Source organism: Xiphophorus couchianus, chromosome 4 (assembly GCF_001444195.1).
Source record: "Xiphophorus couchianus chromosome 4, X_couchianus-1.0, whole genome shotgun sequence".
Taxonomy (NCBI): domain Eukaryota; kingdom Metazoa; phylum Chordata; class Actinopteri; order Cyprinodontiformes; family Poeciliidae; genus Xiphophorus; species Xiphophorus couchianus.
Window position 1 is genome coordinate 8,992,982 of NC_040231.1, and position 19,807 is coordinate 9,012,788.

Genomic DNA, 19,807 nt, shown 5'->3' on the forward strand with positions numbered 1-19,807 from the left:
CAAGCATGGATTTCCCCAGGCACTTCAGGAGATATTGGATTGAGCATGTACAGTTTGGCTTAAAAAAGAAATTAAATAAGAAAAACAAGAGGAAAGATAATTGTAGCAAACCACAGCCAGAAACTATATTTAAAAATCTAAGAGAAGGCAAAAAAAAACACATTTTCACACTCCGTGTGTTTATTAGGTAAATAAATTTAAAAATAGAAACATTTAGATAAAATACATGCTCAACTTTAGAAACAGAAATAAACACATCGAGACTCGATTCGTAAAATACATCAAGGGTCAGGTGAGCATATCAGCAGCTTCAATGATAACATCACAGCCACACTTTTAAAAAGCCTCCATTTGTCCATTTCTTCATTCTAAATCATCATGATGATATCCTCCTCAGCACTGCACCTTGTCGCTGATGTTCAGGCTGCTTGAAGGACCGATGAGAGGTCAACAATTGATGAAAACTAACTGAACAGAGCAACCTAGATGGTAGTCACTGAATGTTCGGTCGGGGTTTGAGAATGAGTTTTCCCGTCTGTCAAGACATTTCAATAAAATATTGTTAAATTCATAGAAAGATGAAAGATACATTTTCCAGGAATCGACAATCTTACATCATCACAGGACATGTTGTATTCTGCTAAAACTGTCCGGCAGCGGGCAGCAATTCTGGAGGTGCAAACGTCAAGGAAATAACCACGACCAAGAATGTAAAAAAAACAACAAAAAAACCCCCATTCTTTTTAACTCAAAGCAAAATGAGCTGTTCCACATTATATTTACTGCAGCAGAAAAAGGATACATCGAGGGTGCCACAACTCGTTTGTGTATCCCAGCAAAGAAGAGCGCTATTAGGGTGATGCAGCTGATGGTGAAGAAGGGATGATTCCAAAGTGATGAAAGAAAAGAAACCTGCAAATCAAGGAGGGAGAGGAGCAGCGTTAGGAAAGTTCGATAGGACAAAGTTTTACTTTTTGTCTCTCATCTGATCAAAACTCAGGAGTAATTTTTGATTACATTGAAATCCCATAAAGAAAAAATTCTCTTGAAACTCACTGGAATTTAGCTGAAATCAGGTTTAAAGTTATTTAGATTTTTTTAAATAATCATATATGTAATCTTTAGAATTGCAAATTTGTGTCATCTGTATAATGCAAACATCATGAACACAATTTAACAAACCTTCTGAGTGTCGGGGTCTATTAACCAGTTCCAAGCCCCTGTGGCTGTGCAAACAGACACCACTATCAAAATCACTGGAAACAGAGATAAAAGAAAAACATTACAAACAACATATTGTAGTGACTATTCAGGAATTTAGCAAAGTTGATGCATCTCTACTGACACTGTATATTCCCTAAACACCAAGCAATGGAATCCTCCTACATACGTGCAGTTATAAGACACAAGTAATAAAATCAATTACTCTACCTTCAATATAAAGTTGCTTGAATATAAAATGAAGGATATGTATATATTCTCTTAGAATTTCAGCCTTCAAAACACAGCAAAAGTCTCAATTTAAAACATGTAGGAGCTTGTAATATGAAAGTTTTTTTCCAAAGCAAAAATTGCTTGTTTTAACATGCAGCCATTATGAAATGTTTGCTAATATACACATTATGCAAACTGGAATGCTGTCCGAATGTTAAGATTGTAGGAAATATACCTAGATGTTTGCTTGTAGTAGAGCTAAATCATCAACCAGCGGTGTAGATTAGGGTGCCAGAAGGACCAGCTCAACATATGATTTATGAAAGCATGTTTGTCAATTACAGAATCAGAGCAACTGGGTGCAAATAAATATGATGACAAAAACCCAACTACCCGTTAACACTTCCAGAGCGGCAGTCTGTGTCTGAATGTGCAGCTCATTTAAATGCACATTGGTATAACTTAATAATAACATTCCTTGGGAGACAAAGTTGATTAACTAGCCACTTGTCTCTCTGTATAAAATCTATGAAACCCTCATTTCCTGTCCACTACAGTTCCAGAGACAGCTACCTCCATGTAAGGAATACTTATATGTCCTGAAATGATGGTGATTTTTTAGATACATATTTTATGTTCATAAACATTTAGAAATACAGAAACATAGTTTGGAGTACGATAGCCATCCTTCTGAGATAACCTGAAGTCAGTCACAATTGGCTAAAAATGTTTCTCATTTTAGATCAGCGTTTCTCAATTCCGGTCCTCAGGCCCCCCTGCCCTGCATGTTTTACGTGTTTCCCTTCTGCTACACACCTGGATTGAATCTATGGGTGATCAACAGGTTTCTGCAGCAGTTGATGGTCATGCAATCATTTGAATCAGCTGCTCTCGAATAGAGGCACATCTAAAACATGCAGAGCAGGGGGGCCTGAGGACTGGAATTGAGAAACGCTGTTTTAGATGATGAAAACATCCAGTATTCTTTATCTTGTCAAACAAGTAGCGCCATCATACAATCATGCAATGAGTTTCCTCTCCATCTTTAAATGCTACTGTAGTAACTCAACTTTGTGCATTACAATGGTATATGTTTCTGCAATGAGAAACATTAAGAAACTAAGCCTTAAAGTCTAAGCCTCAACTGATAAAAGAAATCATTAGTCAAATAAAACCCAAAATAAATATAACACATAAAATGCTGTTCTGCCGAGCATCATATTTCTATGACCTTAAAAGAGATTTCTGCATTTGCTGCTATTATTCTGCATAACCAGAGACACGTTTTATAAGTGAAGGTCACTTTGCTTTGGGAATATTTACATTTACATAAACTGATTAACCTTTCAAAGCTAATGTGAATATTTAACTTTAAATGCCAGTATGCTTTACCCTGAAGATGCTGGAAGATACATAATGTTTCACGTCAGCAATAGCAGGTACTTACTTCTCCACCTGCCTGTTGCAGGTTGTAAACAGGAGATGTACTCCGTTAGCCTCCTCTCAAAGGCCTTTAGGTCTGTTGGAATAAGGGACACGTTCAAATACAGTTACAGTGAACATCAGAGATGTAGGACAGACTAAAAGCTTTTCTGGTGACAAGCTCTGAGTGGCTGTCAATAAACTGGGACTTTGATATAATGTACACATCAATACAAATGCTCAGTTTAGAACATTTTTATTTCTAATTTAAGATACGTAAACACAGAAAATCACCGTAAAACGTTAATGTTGTTATAAAGTCTGACATGACGCTCATTAATATCAAAGAATAGATGTTAAACTACACAATTGTCAACTAAAAAGAAATATCTCCCTGCTAAGCTAGCAAGTATGCTAATAACCCTAGCCAGCCTTTATACCAGCTTCTATTTCCCCTACATCACAACCTCTGATTCATCTTTTATATTTTCATTTAAAAATCTAAATGACTCCTAAAATAGATTTCAATCTGGGTAAAATGAACTACTTTATGGTTTTGTTACCTTCGGCCTGTTCCAAAGAATTCATGTCCTAAGCCGACAACAGCAGTGCGCTGTTTGGTTGTGCCTCTGCTTCCCGTCTCAAATGAAGGACTGACCTGCTGACCAATCAGAATGGGCTAAATCCTCAACCATAATTCTATTGGATGGAAAGCTCAGAAGAGGGCGGTCCAAACCGTAATGTCTTTTTCTGATTTGAAACGTCACAGATTGGGGACGGGCAACAGGTGGCGCTGTTTCACGCTGAATTAAATCTCAGACGTCCAATAATGTCCCTTTGTTTTCCCCATTCAAACACTCCCCCCCCCCCATATATATATATATATATATATATATATATATATATATATATATATATATATATATATATATATATATATATATAAAATTCCCTTCTCACCCACCGCGGGTGGTTCTTATCCTCTGAGCTCGGGTCCTCTACCAGAGGCCTGGGAGCTTGAGGGTTCTGCGCAGTATCTTGGCTGTGCCAAGGACTGCACATTTCTGGACTGAGATGTCTGATGTTGTTCCTGGGATCTGTTGTAGCCATTGGTCCAGTTTGGGGGTGACTGCCCCGAGGGCCCCGATGACCACAGGCACCACTGTGGTCTTCACCTTCCAGGCCCTCTCCAGTTCCTCCCTGAGGCCCTGGTATTTCTCTAGTTTCTCGTGCTCCTTTTTGTTGCAGTCGCTTTGGTATTGCTACATCTACCACAACGGCTTTCCTCTGTTGTTTATCCACTACGACAATGTCTGGTTGGTTCGCCATACATATTTATATATATATATATATATATATATATATATATAAATAATCACAATCATTAAGCACTGATTGTGATTTAAAGGTGTTTTAAACTGTAATGTTCTTTATTTCCATAGAAAAGTTACTTGAGAATACTCATACAGGAAGAAGAAATGTTGAATTGTTAGGATTTAATTTTCTCCTGTCTTAAAAAAAGAACACAGGTTTTTCATATAAGATTTGTACAAAATAAAGGCATTACACAAATATATTGACGTTATTTAGCAGTTTACATTCTGAATAAAAACCAAGGAAGAACATCTGCTAAAAATACACGATAAGCCCCAACTTTGGTACATTCTTTTGTGATATTTGGTTTTGTCATGTAATAAACACATTCAATGCAGTCATTTAAAAGCCAAAGCACAAGGTTATTTGGTATCTTCTAGATTGTGTAGGACACCTTTTTGTTTGCAGGCTTCATTTTATTCTGTGTCTTTACATTAAACTGCTCCTTCAGGATTTGATCAAGCTCATCCTCAGTTATGTTTCTCATATCCAACAAATCCACCCCTTCCTCAGGTTTGTAGGTGACCTCACTGTAGGTCCAGCCAATCAGAGCTTTGAATCCTGTCGGTGTTTGCAGCGAGCAGATGGACTTGTTAGTGAACAGAGAGGCTGGATTTGTTTGAAGTGTGTGGCTTTTTTCTGCGAAATGTTCTGGCTCTCGAGGCTGCAAGGTGAAGCAGAAGATCTGATACGTTTGCTTCCTGTTCACCAGGCTGGATTTGGCAAATTCTGGATTGAGAACCTTTGGTGTCCTGCCTGTCTTCTCCAGGATCCACGTGTCCTCCTTTTTGGTAAGTCGAAACACACCTGCTGCCTGCGGTTGGTCCTTTCCAGAGATGAGCTCCAGCGGCTCCCAGATCTGAGATGAGACCCCAAAGCTTACATCTGCTATATAAGCCTTCCCATCAATGATAACCTTGTTGATGAGATGATTCTCCCCAGGTGGAAAGTCATTGGTGATAGTGTTGAAAACTCTGCCACCCAAGATTGTGGAATTGAAGCCCATTTCTCTCAGCACCCATCCAAATAGGTAGTTGTTCTCAAGGCACCAGCCTCCACGGCTGCTCCTCACCACCTTATTGAAAATAGTCTCCAGGTCCATGGTGATCCACTCTCCACAGTGAATACTGAGGTTTTCAAAAGGGATTGACATGACATGCAGCTTGTGGATGGACTTCAAAGTTGCGAGATCCATTTTATCAGAAGGGCCATGGAAGCCTATTCTTTGGAAGTAGTCCTCCAAATTCATCTTACCTGTAAAATGTAAGATGTTAGAGTTATTTATTAAGACAAATTTACACAAGTGAAAATGTGCACACTCAGTTGGAAACGCTCCTGTTTTAGCTTCTAGTTTGTTTCTGTTTTTAGCAACTATGTAATGTACACATTTCCAAAATACAACCCACAACAATGAACAAAGTAAAAACTATTTAGCCTTACCTCAGCCTAGCAGTCAGAACTACTGAAGAACGTCCGACTAGTACGGCGCTGAGATATGATATATGGCAGCGATTGAATTAGTTGATCATTTGCTAAGTCAGAATAACGAAGAGACAGGGTACAACCAAGCGCTTGTGCACAAGAACAGTGGCACACCTTGAACTGTAGATTTCCCAAAGCTGCAGACTTTAGACCTGCTATACCCTGAAAGCTGATTGCACCATCAAATCGGATCCAAGGTGCATTGAAAAACAGATGACATATGCAAAAAGTGAATCTCATATACATTCAACACACAGAGATGTAAATCTTTATTTTCTATTGGTTTCTCAGAAAATCCATCCATCCATCTAGTCAGTCAGTCCTTGCATGGCTGCAATAGCATTACTTTTCTCCAGCAGTCAACAGGCAAGATGCAGGGTACCACTTGGACATGTCACCAGTCCAGTTTTGCAAAGCGATTAAGTACTCAAAACAAAACAAATTTTATTACTTCAACGAATCTTACTGACGTTAATCATGTGAAATGAAACTTTACTGTAAAATGATTTAATGAGGAGTTGCACATACAAAGGAAGCAGTGAGCTAAACATCGCAGTTTAAGTACAAATTGCCCTTTCTAGTATTTATTCTAGATTAAATATTGACAGTGTGCGTCCAAAAAAAGATTGAGAACTTTCCGTCTGGATAGTCAGGAGTATTTGGGCAATCACTTGTTACACAAAGCTATATGTGCAAGCTCACAATAGAACTCTTTCTGGCACAATCATCAGTAGTGTGCAGGTTTCAGTAGTCTTCAAAAATATGAAATATGCAAACTGAACAGAAATCTGAGCATGAAAATCCTAAACTCTCAGAAAGCAGTAAATACTTAAAATGTTAGTCCAGTTTACAACAAAGAAAGGAATAAATCTATAAAATTAATTAATATATCACTATAAATATGTCAGAAATAATTGCACTTTGAATTTTAAAAGTTTAACTTGAAGATTATGAAAGATTTGATTACTTAACAATTACTCTTGTTATTTTATTGGTATAACACACACAGTTGACCTTTCATTAATATCAGTAGTTTTGCATTTCTTCAAAGTGGAGTTATTTAAAGTAAATCAATATGCTACATCTATAAAGCACATTTAAACTTTTTTCAACTAATATATACTAATATATATGATAATGCTATGTAAAACTGTTGGGTTAATGGTTTCCAAACTCTTTTGGAGGCTTTTCAAAGGGTGTAAAATGTTTTGTTGCACACAGGTTTTAGTTTGTTCTGCAGCTTTATATTAAACTGTTCCACCAGGACTTGATCAAGCTCATCCTCTGTTATGTTTCTCATATCCAACAAATCCACCCCTTCCTCAGGTTTGTAGGTGACCTCACTGTAGATCCAGCCAATCAGAGCTTTGAATCCTGTCGGTGTTTGCAGGGAGCAGATGGACTTGTTGGTGAAGAGGGAGGCTGGATCTCTCTGGATTCTCTGACTTTTCTCAATGAAATGATCAACCTGTCGAGGTTCCAGGGTGAAGCAGTAGATTGGCTTCGTCTCCCTCCTGTTCACCAGGCTGGATTTGGCAAATTCTGGATTGAGGACCTTTGGTTTCCTGCCTGTCTTCTCCAGGATCCAGATGTCCCCCTTATCGATGAGACGAAACACGCCTGCTGCCTGTGGTTGGTCCTTTCCAGAGATGAGCTCCAGCGGCTCCCAGATCTGAGACGAGACCCCAAAGCTTACATCTGCTATATAAGCCTTCCCATCAATGATAACCTTGTGAATCAGGTGAGAATCAAGAGCACCAAAGTCATCAATGATCCTATTGAAAGCTCTGGAGCTCAATGTTGTGGCATTGAAGCCCATTTCTCTCAGCACCCATCCAAATAGGTAGTTGTTCTCAAGGCACCAGCCTCCACGGCTGCTCCTCACCACCTTATTGAAAATAGTCTCCAGGTCCATGGTAATCCACTCTCCACAGTGAATACTGAGGTTTTCAAAAGGGATCGACATGACATGCAGCTTGTGGATGGACCTCAAAGTTGCAAGATCCATTTGATCAAAAGGGCCATGGAAGCCAATTCTTTGGAAGTACTCCTCCAAATTCATCTTACCTGTAAAATGCAAAGTACTGACACAATTATGTCTCACAGAAATCTGTTGTAGTCATTATAATCTAATTTAGCACATTGTGCTTTTAAAAAATCATTCTGCCTTTAACAGTGCAACCATAAATCTCACTATATTTTATAGGGATTTTATAAGCAAACAAGCCAAAAGTAGTACATAATTGGAAAGTGGAAGAAAAATAATAAATGGTTTTGATTTTTTTAAACTCAAAAGTGTATGCAACCAAATTTATTTCCCCCCATGTCAGTACTTTGTTCAACGAGCTTTTACGTCATCAATATCAGATTTATTTTTGTTAAGCGATGTTGAAAATAATGTATCATTTTCCTAAGCATCACAGTAATGCGCTACTTTGTGTTGGTCTATCTCAAAGGATCCATATGGTTCTCAACTGTCTGACATACACAGGTATTTTAAAACTCAGAAATATTACCCAGGATAGCATCTACAGCTGCACATGTAAAACTAAAATAATAGCCATTAGCATAATAAAAGTCATTAGTATCATTTTATGGTTACAACTAAATCAAGAAAATGTAACCTAAATAAAAACTCGTAGAAATCGACCATCACGAAATGATGGTATTTGACTACCAGCGCTTAATACACAGTACACAGTTCACCGATCGATCTGGAAAACCTTTGTTCAGTGTTTTAAAATGAACTCTTACCTTCAAGGGATGACATAACAGCCTGCAGTTCTGGGAGTGTAGTCGCTGTTTGGTGCTGATAACACAGATAACTGCTTAGTTCTCTAAATGTGAGGCCTCCCTGAAACGTGTGGCTAAGAAAAAAACAAAACAAAAAAACTCGATTATGACCACTAGATGGACTGCCACTTTAAAATAACTGAACAGAGCTTTTTTTCTTTCTACATTTGGTTGCACGCCATAAATTATAGCAATTCAAGGAATTGTGTTATGTTTTAAATGTGTCACACAAAAGTTAGAAGAAGATTCAAGAATTTTCTGTAGTTAAATCTTTAAAATATGTCCACTTTTATTCTGAAAAAATACCAACATTTCCGGTTCCATAAAACGTCATTTTATTGAACTAATCAAAATTCGACTTATTGATGATACGATTGAGTTCAGCTGATTAATAATTATGTTCAAAGTGACCAATTTTAATTTTTATATTTTGAACTTATATATATGCAAAACTCGTTGCATACCGCATACCAATACGGCGACAAAATCATAGACCTAGTTTACCTAGACACCGCGCGACCGCCATATTGCTAGTGGTAGTTACTGGAGGTTATACTGTAATGTTTAGCTGACTCCCCCATGTTACACTGAGATATAAATCTCCAGCAAGAAGGCCCTTGCTTTTTAAATCCAGGAGTCTTTCCGCATGGAGATTGTATGATCTCTACAGTTACATGTGCAGGTAACCCAGTTTATCTCACAGTCCAAACGTATCACTGAGTGTGTGTGCATATTTACTTATCCTGTGTAGGCGTGCGCGCCTGTGTGTGTGTGTGTGTGTGCGTGTGTGTTGCTCTCTGATCTTTGTGGACCAATGACTGCTGTTGATGTCTAGCTTGCCCGTTACCTTACAAGGGAAAGCAGGTATAGGCAATAGACTATGCATTGATATTACACCTTATTTTTTAGTATTATACCAATAATTATTATTTTTAGTATAATGTATAGAATTATTCATTTTATTATTCATTTCTGACACAACAAAATAACTACAACAAACAGTTTAGCTATGATTTAAATTAAGTATAATTAAGTGGTTTAATTGAGCACATTTTGTTTATTTTTTGTTCCCTACACTATTCAATATCTGTGACATATTATTCCACATTAAAACAATTGAAAAATTCGTCATACAGGTAAAAACAGCAGGTTGTAAGCATAGTTTTGTTTTGAAAGATCTTGCCACTCGCAAAATGGCGAACTCTGCTAGCGAACCGCTTTTACAGGCCAATAACAGCGTCTACACTTCTTACGTCTATGCGTTTCAATGATCGGACGTGAATACGTAACAAACCAGGCAGCTGTACAGGGAAGTGCTCGCCGGACTGCTTTGCCTGCTGCTCTCAGTACAGTGGGCATTTCTCTCGTTGTGTACCAGCTTTTGAAGAGGTGGGTGCCATTAATTAATATCTGAGCAGATAGCTACGCACATTACAACGGTATGTAGGCTAAGGCTGGGCTGTTGTGCGACTTGGAGCTTTCCAAACAGTAGCAAAAATGTAATGTGATTTACTGCAAAAAAATATTTTTCGTGTATCCTTTCAAATTTTGAGGAAAGCTTTAGATTTTCTGCAGTTTTCAGCTTAAAAGTTATGTCACAATATGTGCAAACATAAAGGTAATGCAAATATCCAAAAGTTGTTCTTCAACCACGTCTAAGCTACATGGAACTGGAAAAAAAAAAGTATTTCCATATTTGAAGATCTGTTTAAAATGTGAGGCATTCATTTTTTTATGCAGTGACCATAACTTCTGATATGAGAACTAATTTCACAACATAGAATCAAAGTTAAGGGCAAAGCTAAAGTAGATGTCATTGTCAGACTTATTGTATACTCCATTTAAAACAACAGAAGTTTGACGTGCAAACAAATAATAAAATAAAGACAATACAAGAACAAGTAAAATACAATTAAAATGAACAAAATAACTAGAAACACACTTAGATTTTAAATACTAAAATTAGCGAGAAACCGGAAAAGAAGGCAGTGGAGAGTTTTCAGAACTGAAGTTGATGGTTCATCATACAGAGCATCACTGTAGTCCAGAATAAGAGGTGATGAAAGGATACAAATAATGAAAGGTGACAGAGTGGTGATCTGTGGGGAACGCCAAAAGAAAATGAATAACTCCCTATGAGGTACAGTTTTAACAAAATTAGAGCTTTATGTTTAAAATCAACATGTTCTAAAATTGATACCAGAATATTTTGATATACAGCATCAAAGGGTTCTGACAACTCTAAAAGAAGCAAAACACCAGAACTATCTCGGCCAACTGTTGGTAGTGATGGCTAGATGCGGTGGCATGAATTAAAAACTGTTAATGCTGATAAATAATAACTTTGTCTAGAACTTTACAGACATTTTAACTTTGATATTGCCCTAACTTGGAAAGAGCTCATAGATAAAGGTGGTTTTTTGTGCAGAAATTTGAAACTAATTTTTAGTTTGGTTTTTAACGTGGCTGCAATACCAGTTTTAGTAAAGGACTTTCATTAAAAAAAAAACAGGATTTTTTTTTTAGCACAAATTTCAGTCCAGTGCCAACTAATGAATCAGAGCGAAATTGTAAAGCCTGGTATATAATGTCTATAACTTATAGACATTGTATACCAGCAAAACTAAATTATTGTTGTTGACTTCCAGATGTATATTCTGTTGAAAACAATGATCTCATTGTTGAAAACAGAGTATGTCAATTTTTCAATTCCGGCCCTTGAGGACTGAAGTTTGACACCCCTGCTCTTAACTACTCCTCTAAATTTCTCTAATCATCTAAATTCACAGATTGTCGCTCTTGCAATGGAAAACGAACAGATGGACAAAAATGTGTTTTTATTGACAGGAGGTTGTGGCTATTTTGGATTTCGGTAAGAACAATTTTCCATTTATTTATCAAAATTATTTAATTTAAGCAAAGTACACTATGCAATTCTGCTTAATGTCCACAAGATGGCATTGTCACGCTGTTTTTTGCTCCAAAGGTGTCTAAGAAAGTCTTTGACTTGGCGTATTTTGTTTATTGAAGTGTTTAATCAAAATAGAATATCTGTATAAGTTTTAATGAGATTCATATTTATTTGTTTATTTGCAGCCTTGCATGTGCTCTGCATAAAAGAGGAGCCAGAATCACACTTTTTGACACCGTTCCTCCACGCCAAGAACTTCCTGAAGACATGATGTTTATGCAAGGAGATATTTGTGAATATGAACAAGTTGAGAAGGCTGTGTTTGGTGTAGATTGTGTGTTTCACATTGCCTCTTATGGGATGTCTGGTAGAGAGCAGCTGAATAGACACCTGATTGAGGCAGTCAACGTTCAGGGGACGAAGAACATCCTGAGGGCTTGTGTGGAGAACGGAGTATCAAGGTTGGTTTACACCAGTACTTTCAATGTGGTTTTCGGAGGCCAAGTGATAGAGAATGGCGATGAAAGTCTTCCTTATCTGCCGCTCCACCTTCATCCCGACCACTACTCTAGAACCAAGTCCCTGGCAGAGATGGCGGTGCTACAGGCAAACGGAGCAGCTCTGTTTGGTAGCCCTGGGGTGTTGAGAACCTGTGCCCTGCGCCCAGCAGGTATCTATGGGCCTGGTGAGCAGAGGCACCTGCCTAGGATAGTTAGCTACATAGAGAGGGGGATCTTTAGGTTTGTTTATGGTAGTCCCAGCAGTTTGGTGGAGTTTGTCCACGTGGATAACCTGGTGTCTGCCCACATGCTAGCTGCAGAGGCTTTAACTTCAGAGAAGCAGCATCGCTCTGCTGGCCAGGCCTACTTCATTTCCGACGGCAGGCCGGTCAATAACTTTGAATTCTTCCGACCTCTGGTAGAAGGCTTAGGCTACCCTTTCCCAAAACTCCGCCTCCCTATCTCTATCATCTACCTGTTTGCCTTTCTCACCGAAATGATTCACCATCTCATCGGCCCGTTCTACAACTTTCAGCCCCTGCTAACTCGCACCGAGGTGTATAAAACTGGAGTTACGCATTATTTCAGCATGGCAAAGGCCAAAGCGGAGCTGGGATATGAGCCGCAGGAGCACAACTTGGACGAGGTGGTGCAGTGGTACAAAAGCAGAGGCCACGGGAAGAGACTTCACGGCTCCGGCTTCAGGAGATTAATACTCAACTTCCTGTTTGTTTCTGCTTTTACTGCTGTGGTTTTGTCGTTTCTGCCGGTTGCTGGCAGCTGGTGAAAAGCTCTTCAAGCTGCAATCAGTCAATCAAAATAAACTTATACAGCAAAGTGTAACACAAAGTGCTTCAGATGCTTAATGAAGAAACAGATTCTTTGCTTTTTATGTTTTAATTGATTTAAAATCTTTGCAGAAATCAATCACGTGTTTCATTTGAAGCTAGAACAAAGAAAACTCTGGGACCAACCTGTCTTTGTTGCTTATAATGACTCAAACAACACTACCACTCTCTGTTTTCATTCAGCCAATGGGGATAAAGATTCATAATTACATGTTTTATTGATATACTTTAACAGTATTGTTAGAAGTTAATGCAGTCTGACAACTGTGATTAACATTCATTGTTTTTTTTGTTTTTGTTTTTAAGTCAAACTCAGAATATTAACAATGTTTTAGGAATAAAAATATGATTTTGTATACTTTCTTACATTAAAGTTATGCTCTCTCAATAGGAGGTATTGATGGTAACTCGAAGCAATAAGCAGGATTTCCTTGGAAAGATTGCTTTTACAACTTTGACTGTACTGTGTTAGAAACAGGGCCGAGTTACACTGTATGTAATTGGATTTGAATGTGACTTTATTGGATTATTTTGAACTGAACTTGGACCAAATTAGATTCTATGCTTCTGCAGATGAATTGGATCTCATTGTAAAGTGCCTTAAGATAGCTTTTGTTACACTTCCACACTATAAATAAACAGAATGAATTTGTTTGTACAGTGTAGTACTTACTTTTAGCAGCCATGTCCTTACAGCTAATGGAAACAGAAATGTGATGTTACGTTCTACTCTATATTGAAACGCTGCTAACTTGACCGTTGATCAGCAGAAAGCCATTGACAACCTGAGTTTTCACAAAATACTTAGTTGGAAAGTTGTAGAAAAGGTCCACTAGCAACAAGGATAAGCAGTTGCTAGTGGACTGAAAGGATTTTGAGGCAAAGCCTATTCAGCAGGTTGAGGGATATTCATAAGGCGTTGACAGCAATTGGAGTCAGAGATTCAAGAACACCAGACTGAAGTATCCAGGAAATGATACAACTGTCACATTCCTTGTGTTAAGTCACTCCTGAACTACAGGCAAGATCAGAAGGAGTGTTGCTCAGTGGTCCAAAGTCGTCTTCTCAGCTACATTTTATATTTCATGTAAAAGGTAGGCCCAAAATCTGGATGAACAATGGGGAGTCACAGAATCCAAGCTTCTTCAGAGCCAGTGAGAAGTTTTCACAGTCAGTGATGATCTGGTGAGTCGTGTCATCAGTTGGTGTAGATCCATTCACTTTTATCAAACCCACCAGGAAATCTTAGACCAGCTTTAAGCTAGTCTGACAGACTTTTTGAAAATGCTTATTTAATTTTCCTGCTGTACTTTTCAGTGAACAACACTGGCAAAAAGTACTAATATCGGCTTTAATAGTCACTCTGCCGGACCTAAACCGAACAAACAATCTGTGGAGTTTTGTTAAGATGAGAGACATCTAACTGAACTACACAGTTTGGCAAAATGGGCTGCCTTAAAGCCTCAGCATAAGCACAACTTAATTTCTCCACAGCATTGATGAGGTCTTGTAGGTAAAAGGAGCCCAGACTAAATATATGCCAAGATATAATAATCAAAGCAAACAGAAATATAAGCTTGAAATATACATATTAAATAAAATAACATGTTTCACTTTTTGATTTCATTTACTGAAATTGACTTGGTAGAGATTTTCTGATGCATTTGATATGTGTAGCCTAATATAGCGTTATAGTTTGGTAACAGGCGCTAAATGAATTTTTAGCGCTTGTTTTCAGATAAATCGTGCAATAGAGAAATAAAAAAAGCAGAGAAACTCCTGTTGATCTCTGTTGAGTGAACGGCATTTCTGCTGCAGGAGGACTCGGACCAGGTGAAGCATGCTTTGTGGCGTATTTCAGTCTGCACAGGATGAATGCAGATGTCCCCTTCTCTCTAAACTATTCTCTTCAGACTCGGGCAGCCCCTTGCTGAGTTGGTCGCAATCATTGTTTCTCTGCAGCATTAACCACATTCCAGAGAGGCGCATCGCATCCCGTCTCCTTCCCCACATTCCAGAGAGGCGAACGAGTCCCCCGCGTAAACACGCCTTTAAATTCAATTCCTCTGCTCTCACTGCACACATACCAGAATAAGAAGCATATGTGTGGAATATGGGATTATCCAACACCGTCTAGTTTCCACTGAAGCGGCTCTAAGGGAAATCTAGAGGAAAAACCAACAAGGAGAAATTCCTCCGCGCAGCGCGCCATTGACTGTAAAGACCTTTCAAGTTAACAAAAACTGAAGTTGACAAATGCGTCGCTGTCGGCTGATACTGTGAGAAAGAGTTTGGTTTTCGGCGCTGGGAGGGAAGCGGAAGGGGACGATGCGGCTTGCGGTGCGGGTTTGCGCTTCGGCCGGCGGTTTTGCGTGAAGGAGCGACGGCTGCGCGGCGGCGTTTTGTTTTGATTTCCATGTGAAACACAATTAGAGCTCCGTGGAGCGCAGCGCACTTTCAACTTGTTTCTCGCCTCTGGAACGCAACATGGAGCGTTATGAGGAGGACCTGGGACTCCGGGCCGCTACCCTGATGGAGGACCTTTCCCTGTACGAAGCCTACAAAGACGGGATGTACAACGCGAGGAGGGACTTGGTGATAAACCCAGATTTGGACTTCTCCGCTCCGGCGGTGGCGGGGCTGAAAACCAAGCCGATGAATGGTACCTCTGTGCTCCACCAGCAGCATCACACTTTGGAGAATTTCACGCCGGGGAATAAAGTGTACAACGCGGCTCCTGTGCGTCCCGTGAACTGCAGCCGGCCGGTTCCCGTGGATTTCTGCGCCCCTCAGAGAGACTCTCCGTACAGTGAGGAGGGCTGCTGCACCAAATCCGAAGTGGCTCTGCCGTGCTACTCTGGCACGTCCGAGAGGCACCGGAGGTACTCCTTAGAGGTGCAGGGCCACAGGTACAGCACCGGCTCCACCTTTGATGGAGTGCCTCTCAACAAAGCGGTGCCGCTGCCCGGCAACAGGTGCAACAGTGTCTGCATAACCAGCAGCCACGACGGGAGGTACGGTGCCGCCAGTCCCCGCTCCAGCCTGGCATCGTCCCTGTCCTCTCAGGAGCAAAGCAAGCATGCCAGCCCGCGATCGAGCATCAGCAGCCCGCGCACCAGCCTGGTGGTACCGGGTCAGGATAGGTACACCAGCCCCAGGTCCAGCTTGGTTCACTGTGAGGGCAACAGCATCCTCAGCCCTCGGTCCAGCTATGCAAGCACGGCCAGTGACACGAGCAAACACTCCAGCCCCAGGACCAGCCTCAACAGCTGCGACTGCTGCAGCAAGCCCAGCAGCAACCGAACCAGCGGCATCAGCATGGGCTACGACCAGAGGCACACCAGCCCCAGGTCGAGCACGGCCAGCCAGTACTCCTTCACCACCAGCCCGAGATCCAGCTACTCTGACTCGCGGTACGGGCCTGTGGTCAACCATGACTTGGAGGGGTCCATGATGCTGCACGCTGCGCCGCTGGCCAGTCCCCGCTCCAGCATCTGCAGCCAGGACGGGAGTGCCAGGCCGGGGACTGCGGCGAACTGCGTGGTCAGCCCGCGGTCCAGCATCTCCAGCCACAGCTCCAGAAGCTCCCGCAGTTCCCGGGGGTCAATGAGCACCTACCCGGACCTGCAGATGCCCTCGCCCAGGTCATCCATACTGGGCAGCGGTCTAACCGAGGACACCTTACTGCAGGAGTTCGGAGACTCTAACGGGGCTCAGATTCGCACCCGTCTGCAGACGGTGTCCGAACCGCAGCCGCAGCTGGCTCAAGCGGGAGGGACGGTGGAGATAAGCGCCGGCTCGTCGTTCTCCTTTAGCTATGGCGTGTCGTCAAAGACGGCCTCTTCAGGGCAGAGGTATAAGTTACCTTACCAGGTGACCCCCAGCCGAGAGAATGGGCCGAGCCAAGCGGAGAAACGGCTGGAGGCGCTCACCTTGGAGCTGGAGAAGGAGTTGGAGATGCACATGAAAAAGGAATACTTTGGTAGGTTTGTTGACTTTTTGAGAAACAAGCAATTTATCTATTAGACACTGTAATTATTTATCTAAGTTAGAGATGCGCCAATAATCAATAACCTTAATATTCTCCTATCTGATTAATTTCTTGTTAAATAAATCAATCAAACAAAGTCCAGGGATTTTCTATTCTTTTTGGTTAATAAAGACATCAATCAACAATAAACATGTCCTCACCTTCATAAGATAATGGCCTACGTCATTTTTTGCCAAAAGATTTTTTTTTCTTCCCTACAACATGTTTTGGAAAGAAAGAGGTGATTACTTTTGCCAAAAAGTATTTTTGGCAAGAAATACCATTATTTTATGACGGTAAATATATGCTTTTGATCTATTATGGGAACATTTTTAATTCCTTATTTTATCAGTGAGCAAAGAACACATTTTTTTTTTTTTTGTGTGCAATGTTTGCAAAATGTGGAATCAAATCTGAAAGTAAACCAGAAAATCTGTATTAAGCAGGAAAAACCTGATTGGCGCATCTCTAATTATACCTTTTTGTTTTTATTTTGTCAGAGTTTTTCAGGAAATCAAAAAGTTTATTCTTCAGTTACAGTATGTTTCAATTCTACTTTTATTTGCATGGGGTGTGAACAAGGAGCTTAAAACAGTCATCAGACAGAGATTCAGACAAGCTGTTTTAATGAAGTTGCTTTACAGATTAGAAATCTGATCAGGGGTGAACAGGCCCAGTCCAACAGGTTGCCAGTAAAGTTAAATCATAATTATGAAATGATGATGAGACCTTATTCCTGTGCATGCAAAACCTACCATAAAGGAAGCAAAGTCATGAAACATCCGTAACGTATTTCAATGTTGACAGTCGCTACTAAAACCTGGAATTTCACTGATTTTAAGCAAGGTTTCTCTGTGGCTGTCAGAGGATATTTATAGGCAGTCCTTTTCTTCGAAGTCTGTTTGCAGCATGCTAATGCTACATCACCATTAACAGGTCACCCCCTCGCTTTGTAGGGCAGTGCTAATGTCTTGGCAGAGCTAACACTTGCAGAAAACGGCACTGCGCTGAATGGAGCCCTCTGTTCTGGCAGAGCACACACCCTTCTGTCATTTTGAACAGTGTGGTTGGGGTTTGTTGAAAATCAAGTGCACTTTGGGAGTTACTGAACAGGAGTGAGGGCAAGCCAAGCTCAAAGCAATCCCCTTGGTGCCATCTGAGAGACATTTTTGGACTAATCGCATTTGCTGTTTAAATAACCACCTTCTCTTTCCTTTTTTCTGAACTAAAAAAATGCATTTTTGCCACGCAGTGCGCTATCATGACACTTTGTCTTTCAAATATGTTAGGATTGCTGAGAAAGTTCCAGTCTACCTTTAGAGTTTGCAGACAGACAAATGGTTGCAGTGAGAAAACAGTGGCTGGTTCTGTTGCCTGTGCACTTGCTCGGAGTGAGCCGAGACAGCTGTGGATTTGTTCCAGAAGAGCAGGTGAAAGCAGGGAGATGGAAGACAGGAGGGAGGGCTGGGAGGAGGAAGAGCTGAGGAGATAATGGAGGTGGTAATAGATAGAGATGGATAGAGAAAGGAGGAGGGAGGGAGAAGAATGCAGTCAGACGCTCCTCAGTTTGAGCCCAATAGAGACAGCTCTGTTTCTGTAGCGACAGTGTAGAAATTGATCGCCGGGGCTTCTTTCAGGGGGCCCCAGCGATGCCTGCCAGTGGTCCCGCTCTGCCTGCTCTGTGCTGCCGGCTGGCCCTTGTGTGGCCTCTGTTTGTTGTGGTTGCAGAGGAGCTGTGAATCAACAGCTGGGCCCGATGGAAGCTTGCAAATGAAGCAGCAGAGTGAGGCCCGCTCCACCCCTCCTCTCCAGCAGCCCCACACTCCACCCCAACTCCCCCGCAAAAGCCCTTCATTAACCAGCCAGTGGGGAGTCGGGCAGCACCAGACACTTGGCACACGATCTTGGCTGGCGGGCCAGACATAGTTAGTGGGGGTCAAGTCTGATCACCTGCCCAGAATTATAATGGCAGTAGTCATGCACATGCTTGACACACACATGCTGACTTGTGGACAACAGCATGCAGTGTGGTTGCTGCACTAAAGCCTCAGATATGCTGCATGTTTGAAGAGCTCACTACCATTTATGCAAAGTTGCAAATAAAAAAAAAACTAATGCATGAGGATAGTTGTTCTTTTAGATTTACTTAAAATGTAAATATGAGATCTTCATGTTGCAATATTAGGCTACATTAGTTCTGATAGATAGCATGTGTAAACTTAATAGTCTTAGTATTTCTTAAATCAATTTAAAGGCACCCTTTCATTTCTTTCATCTGTATTACAAATATAAGTCTGGCTGAAACGATTAATCGGATTAATCGTGAATAATCGATTACTGAAATAATCATTAAATAATTCTATAATCAATTAACTGTTAACTGGAGAATACAGACTCCAAAAAGGCCATTTGCTGAAAGAACAACATATTCAGAGGATTAATTCAGATAAAACTGTACAAAAAATATATTTGCACAAGAAAAAATATTTTGTCTATAAATTTGTTATAACTAAAGTTTGTCAAGTGGCACAGATTTATTTCACCTGGTTCAAATTCTGGAAAGTATAAAGGTCCCCTCACCAGTTTGTCAGTATTTTAGATATTTAAAACAAAATAAATAATCAATAATTATCAATAATGACTGATATGAAATACTTATATCCCTCAACCTAGTCAAACCTCAGGTGTTACAGTGGACTTAATCCACTTTTTCCACTTTTTTCCCCCTTGAACATACATCATGTGTTGTAAGAAAACATCTGTAGAGATTCTATTTTATTTAGCAGCAATGCAGTAGAAACAAAACCTGACACTGCAGAAGTTCTCAGAGTTCTTATTTTTGGTCTGTAAGAAGCCAAAATCTCACAGGACGGCTGTTAAAGTTGGATGAATCAGGCTGCGCAAGTCTGCTTACAACCCACGGCACATACACCGTTTTTGGTAAAAGTAACACAATCTTTGTAAGACTCTAATCATATATTCCAATAACATTACATAATCCCAAGCTGTGCCG

The 19,807-nt window shown here is 40.4% G+C and overlaps 4 protein-coding genes across 6 annotated transcripts in view; 2 read left to right on the plus strand and 2 right to left on the minus strand.

Annotated features, from left to right (window-relative positions):
- Positions 1 to 160: 160 nt before the first annotated feature.
- cnep1r1 (CTD nuclear envelope phosphatase 1 regulatory subunit 1) lies at positions 161 to 3,661 on the minus strand. Its single transcript, XM_028015097.1, has 6 exons — positions 3,420 to 3,661; positions 2,882 to 2,953; positions 1,183 to 1,256; positions 803 to 912; positions 615 to 669; positions 161 to 535 (listed from the first exon to the last, which is right to left on the minus strand). The coding sequence occupies exons 1-6, from the start codon at positions 3,442 to 3,444 to the stop codon at positions 494 to 496; spliced, it is 378 nt and encodes a 125-aa protein (XP_027870898.1). The 5' UTR covers positions 3,445 to 3,661; the 3' UTR covers positions 161 to 493.
- Positions 3,662 to 4,335: 674 nt separating this feature from the next.
- Positions 4,336 to 6,863, minus strand: LOC114142912 (arylamine N-acetyltransferase, pineal gland isozyme NAT-10-like). The gene is made up of 2 exons (XM_028014483.1): positions 5,671 to 6,863; positions 4,336 to 5,484 (listed from the first exon to the last, which is right to left on the minus strand). The coding sequence occupies exon 2, from the start codon at positions 5,477 to 5,479 to the stop codon at positions 4,607 to 4,609; it is 873 nt and encodes a 290-aa protein (XP_027870284.1). The 5' UTR covers positions 5,480 to 5,484; positions 5,671 to 6,863; the 3' UTR covers positions 4,336 to 4,606.
- Positions 4,895 to 13,422, plus strand: sdr42e1 (short chain dehydrogenase/reductase family 42E, member 1). Of its 3 annotated transcripts, XM_028014482.1 has the most exons (4): positions 4,895 to 5,021; positions 7,295 to 7,453; positions 11,295 to 11,377; positions 11,602 to 13,422. In XM_028014482.1, exons 3-4 carry the CDS (start codon positions 11,310 to 11,312, stop codon positions 12,701 to 12,703), a joined length of 1,170 nt encoding a protein of 389 aa, XP_027870283.1. In that variant the 5' UTR covers positions 4,895 to 5,021; positions 7,295 to 7,453; positions 11,295 to 11,309; the 3' UTR covers positions 12,704 to 13,422. The 3 variants fall into 3 exon arrangements, with proteins under 3 accessions (XP_027870283.1, XP_027870280.1, XP_027870282.1); XM_028014479.1 differs by lacking the exon at positions 4,895 to 5,021 and having other exon boundaries at positions 7,014 to 7,453; XM_028014481.1 differs by lacking the exons at positions 4,895 to 5,021; positions 7,295 to 7,453 and adding an exon at positions 9,782 to 9,894.
- Positions 13,423 to 14,673: 1,251 nt separating this feature from the next.
- wtip (WT1 interacting protein) overlaps positions 14,674 to 19,807 on the plus strand; it is a 30,006-nt gene continuing 24,872 nt past the window's right edge. The window contains exon 1 of the mRNA XM_028014478.1: positions 14,674 to 16,746. Coding sequence (XP_027870279.1) covers positions 15,252 to 16,746 — 1,495 coding nt within the window. The 5' untranslated portion in view covers positions 14,674 to 15,251. The remainder of the gene's footprint in view (positions 16,747 to 19,807) is intronic.

Excerpts from the sequence above, each read along its gene's own strand:
- cnep1r1 (XM_028015097.1), bottom strand. The coding sequence starts at position 3,444 with ATGAATTCTTTGGAACAGGCCGAAG. Across the intron at positions 1,257-2,881 it reads TGCAACAGGCAGGTGGAGAA|TGATTTTGATAGTGGTGTCT; the intron begins GTAAGTACCTGC and ends CTCTGTTTCCAG. Across the intron at positions 536-614 it reads ACAACATGTCCTGTGATGAT|ACGGGAAAACTCATTCTCAA; the intron begins GTAAGATTGTCG and ends ATGTCTTGACAG.
- LOC114142912 (XM_028014483.1), bottom strand. The coding sequence starts at position 5,479 with ATGAATTTGGAGGACTACTTCCAAAGAATAGGCTTCCATGGCCCTTCT.
- sdr42e1 (XM_028014479.1), top strand. The coding sequence starts at position 7,172 with ATGATCAACCTGTCGAGGTTCCAGGGTGAAGCAGTAGATTGGCTTCGT. Across the intron at positions 7,454-11,294 it reads ATGATAACCTTGTGAATCAG|ATTGTCGCTCTTGCAATGGA; the intron begins GTGAGAATCAAG and ends CTAAATTCACAG. Across the intron at positions 11,378-11,601 it reads TGTGGCTATTTTGGATTTCG|CCTTGCATGTGCTCTGCATA; the intron begins GTAAGAACAATT and ends GTTTATTTGCAG.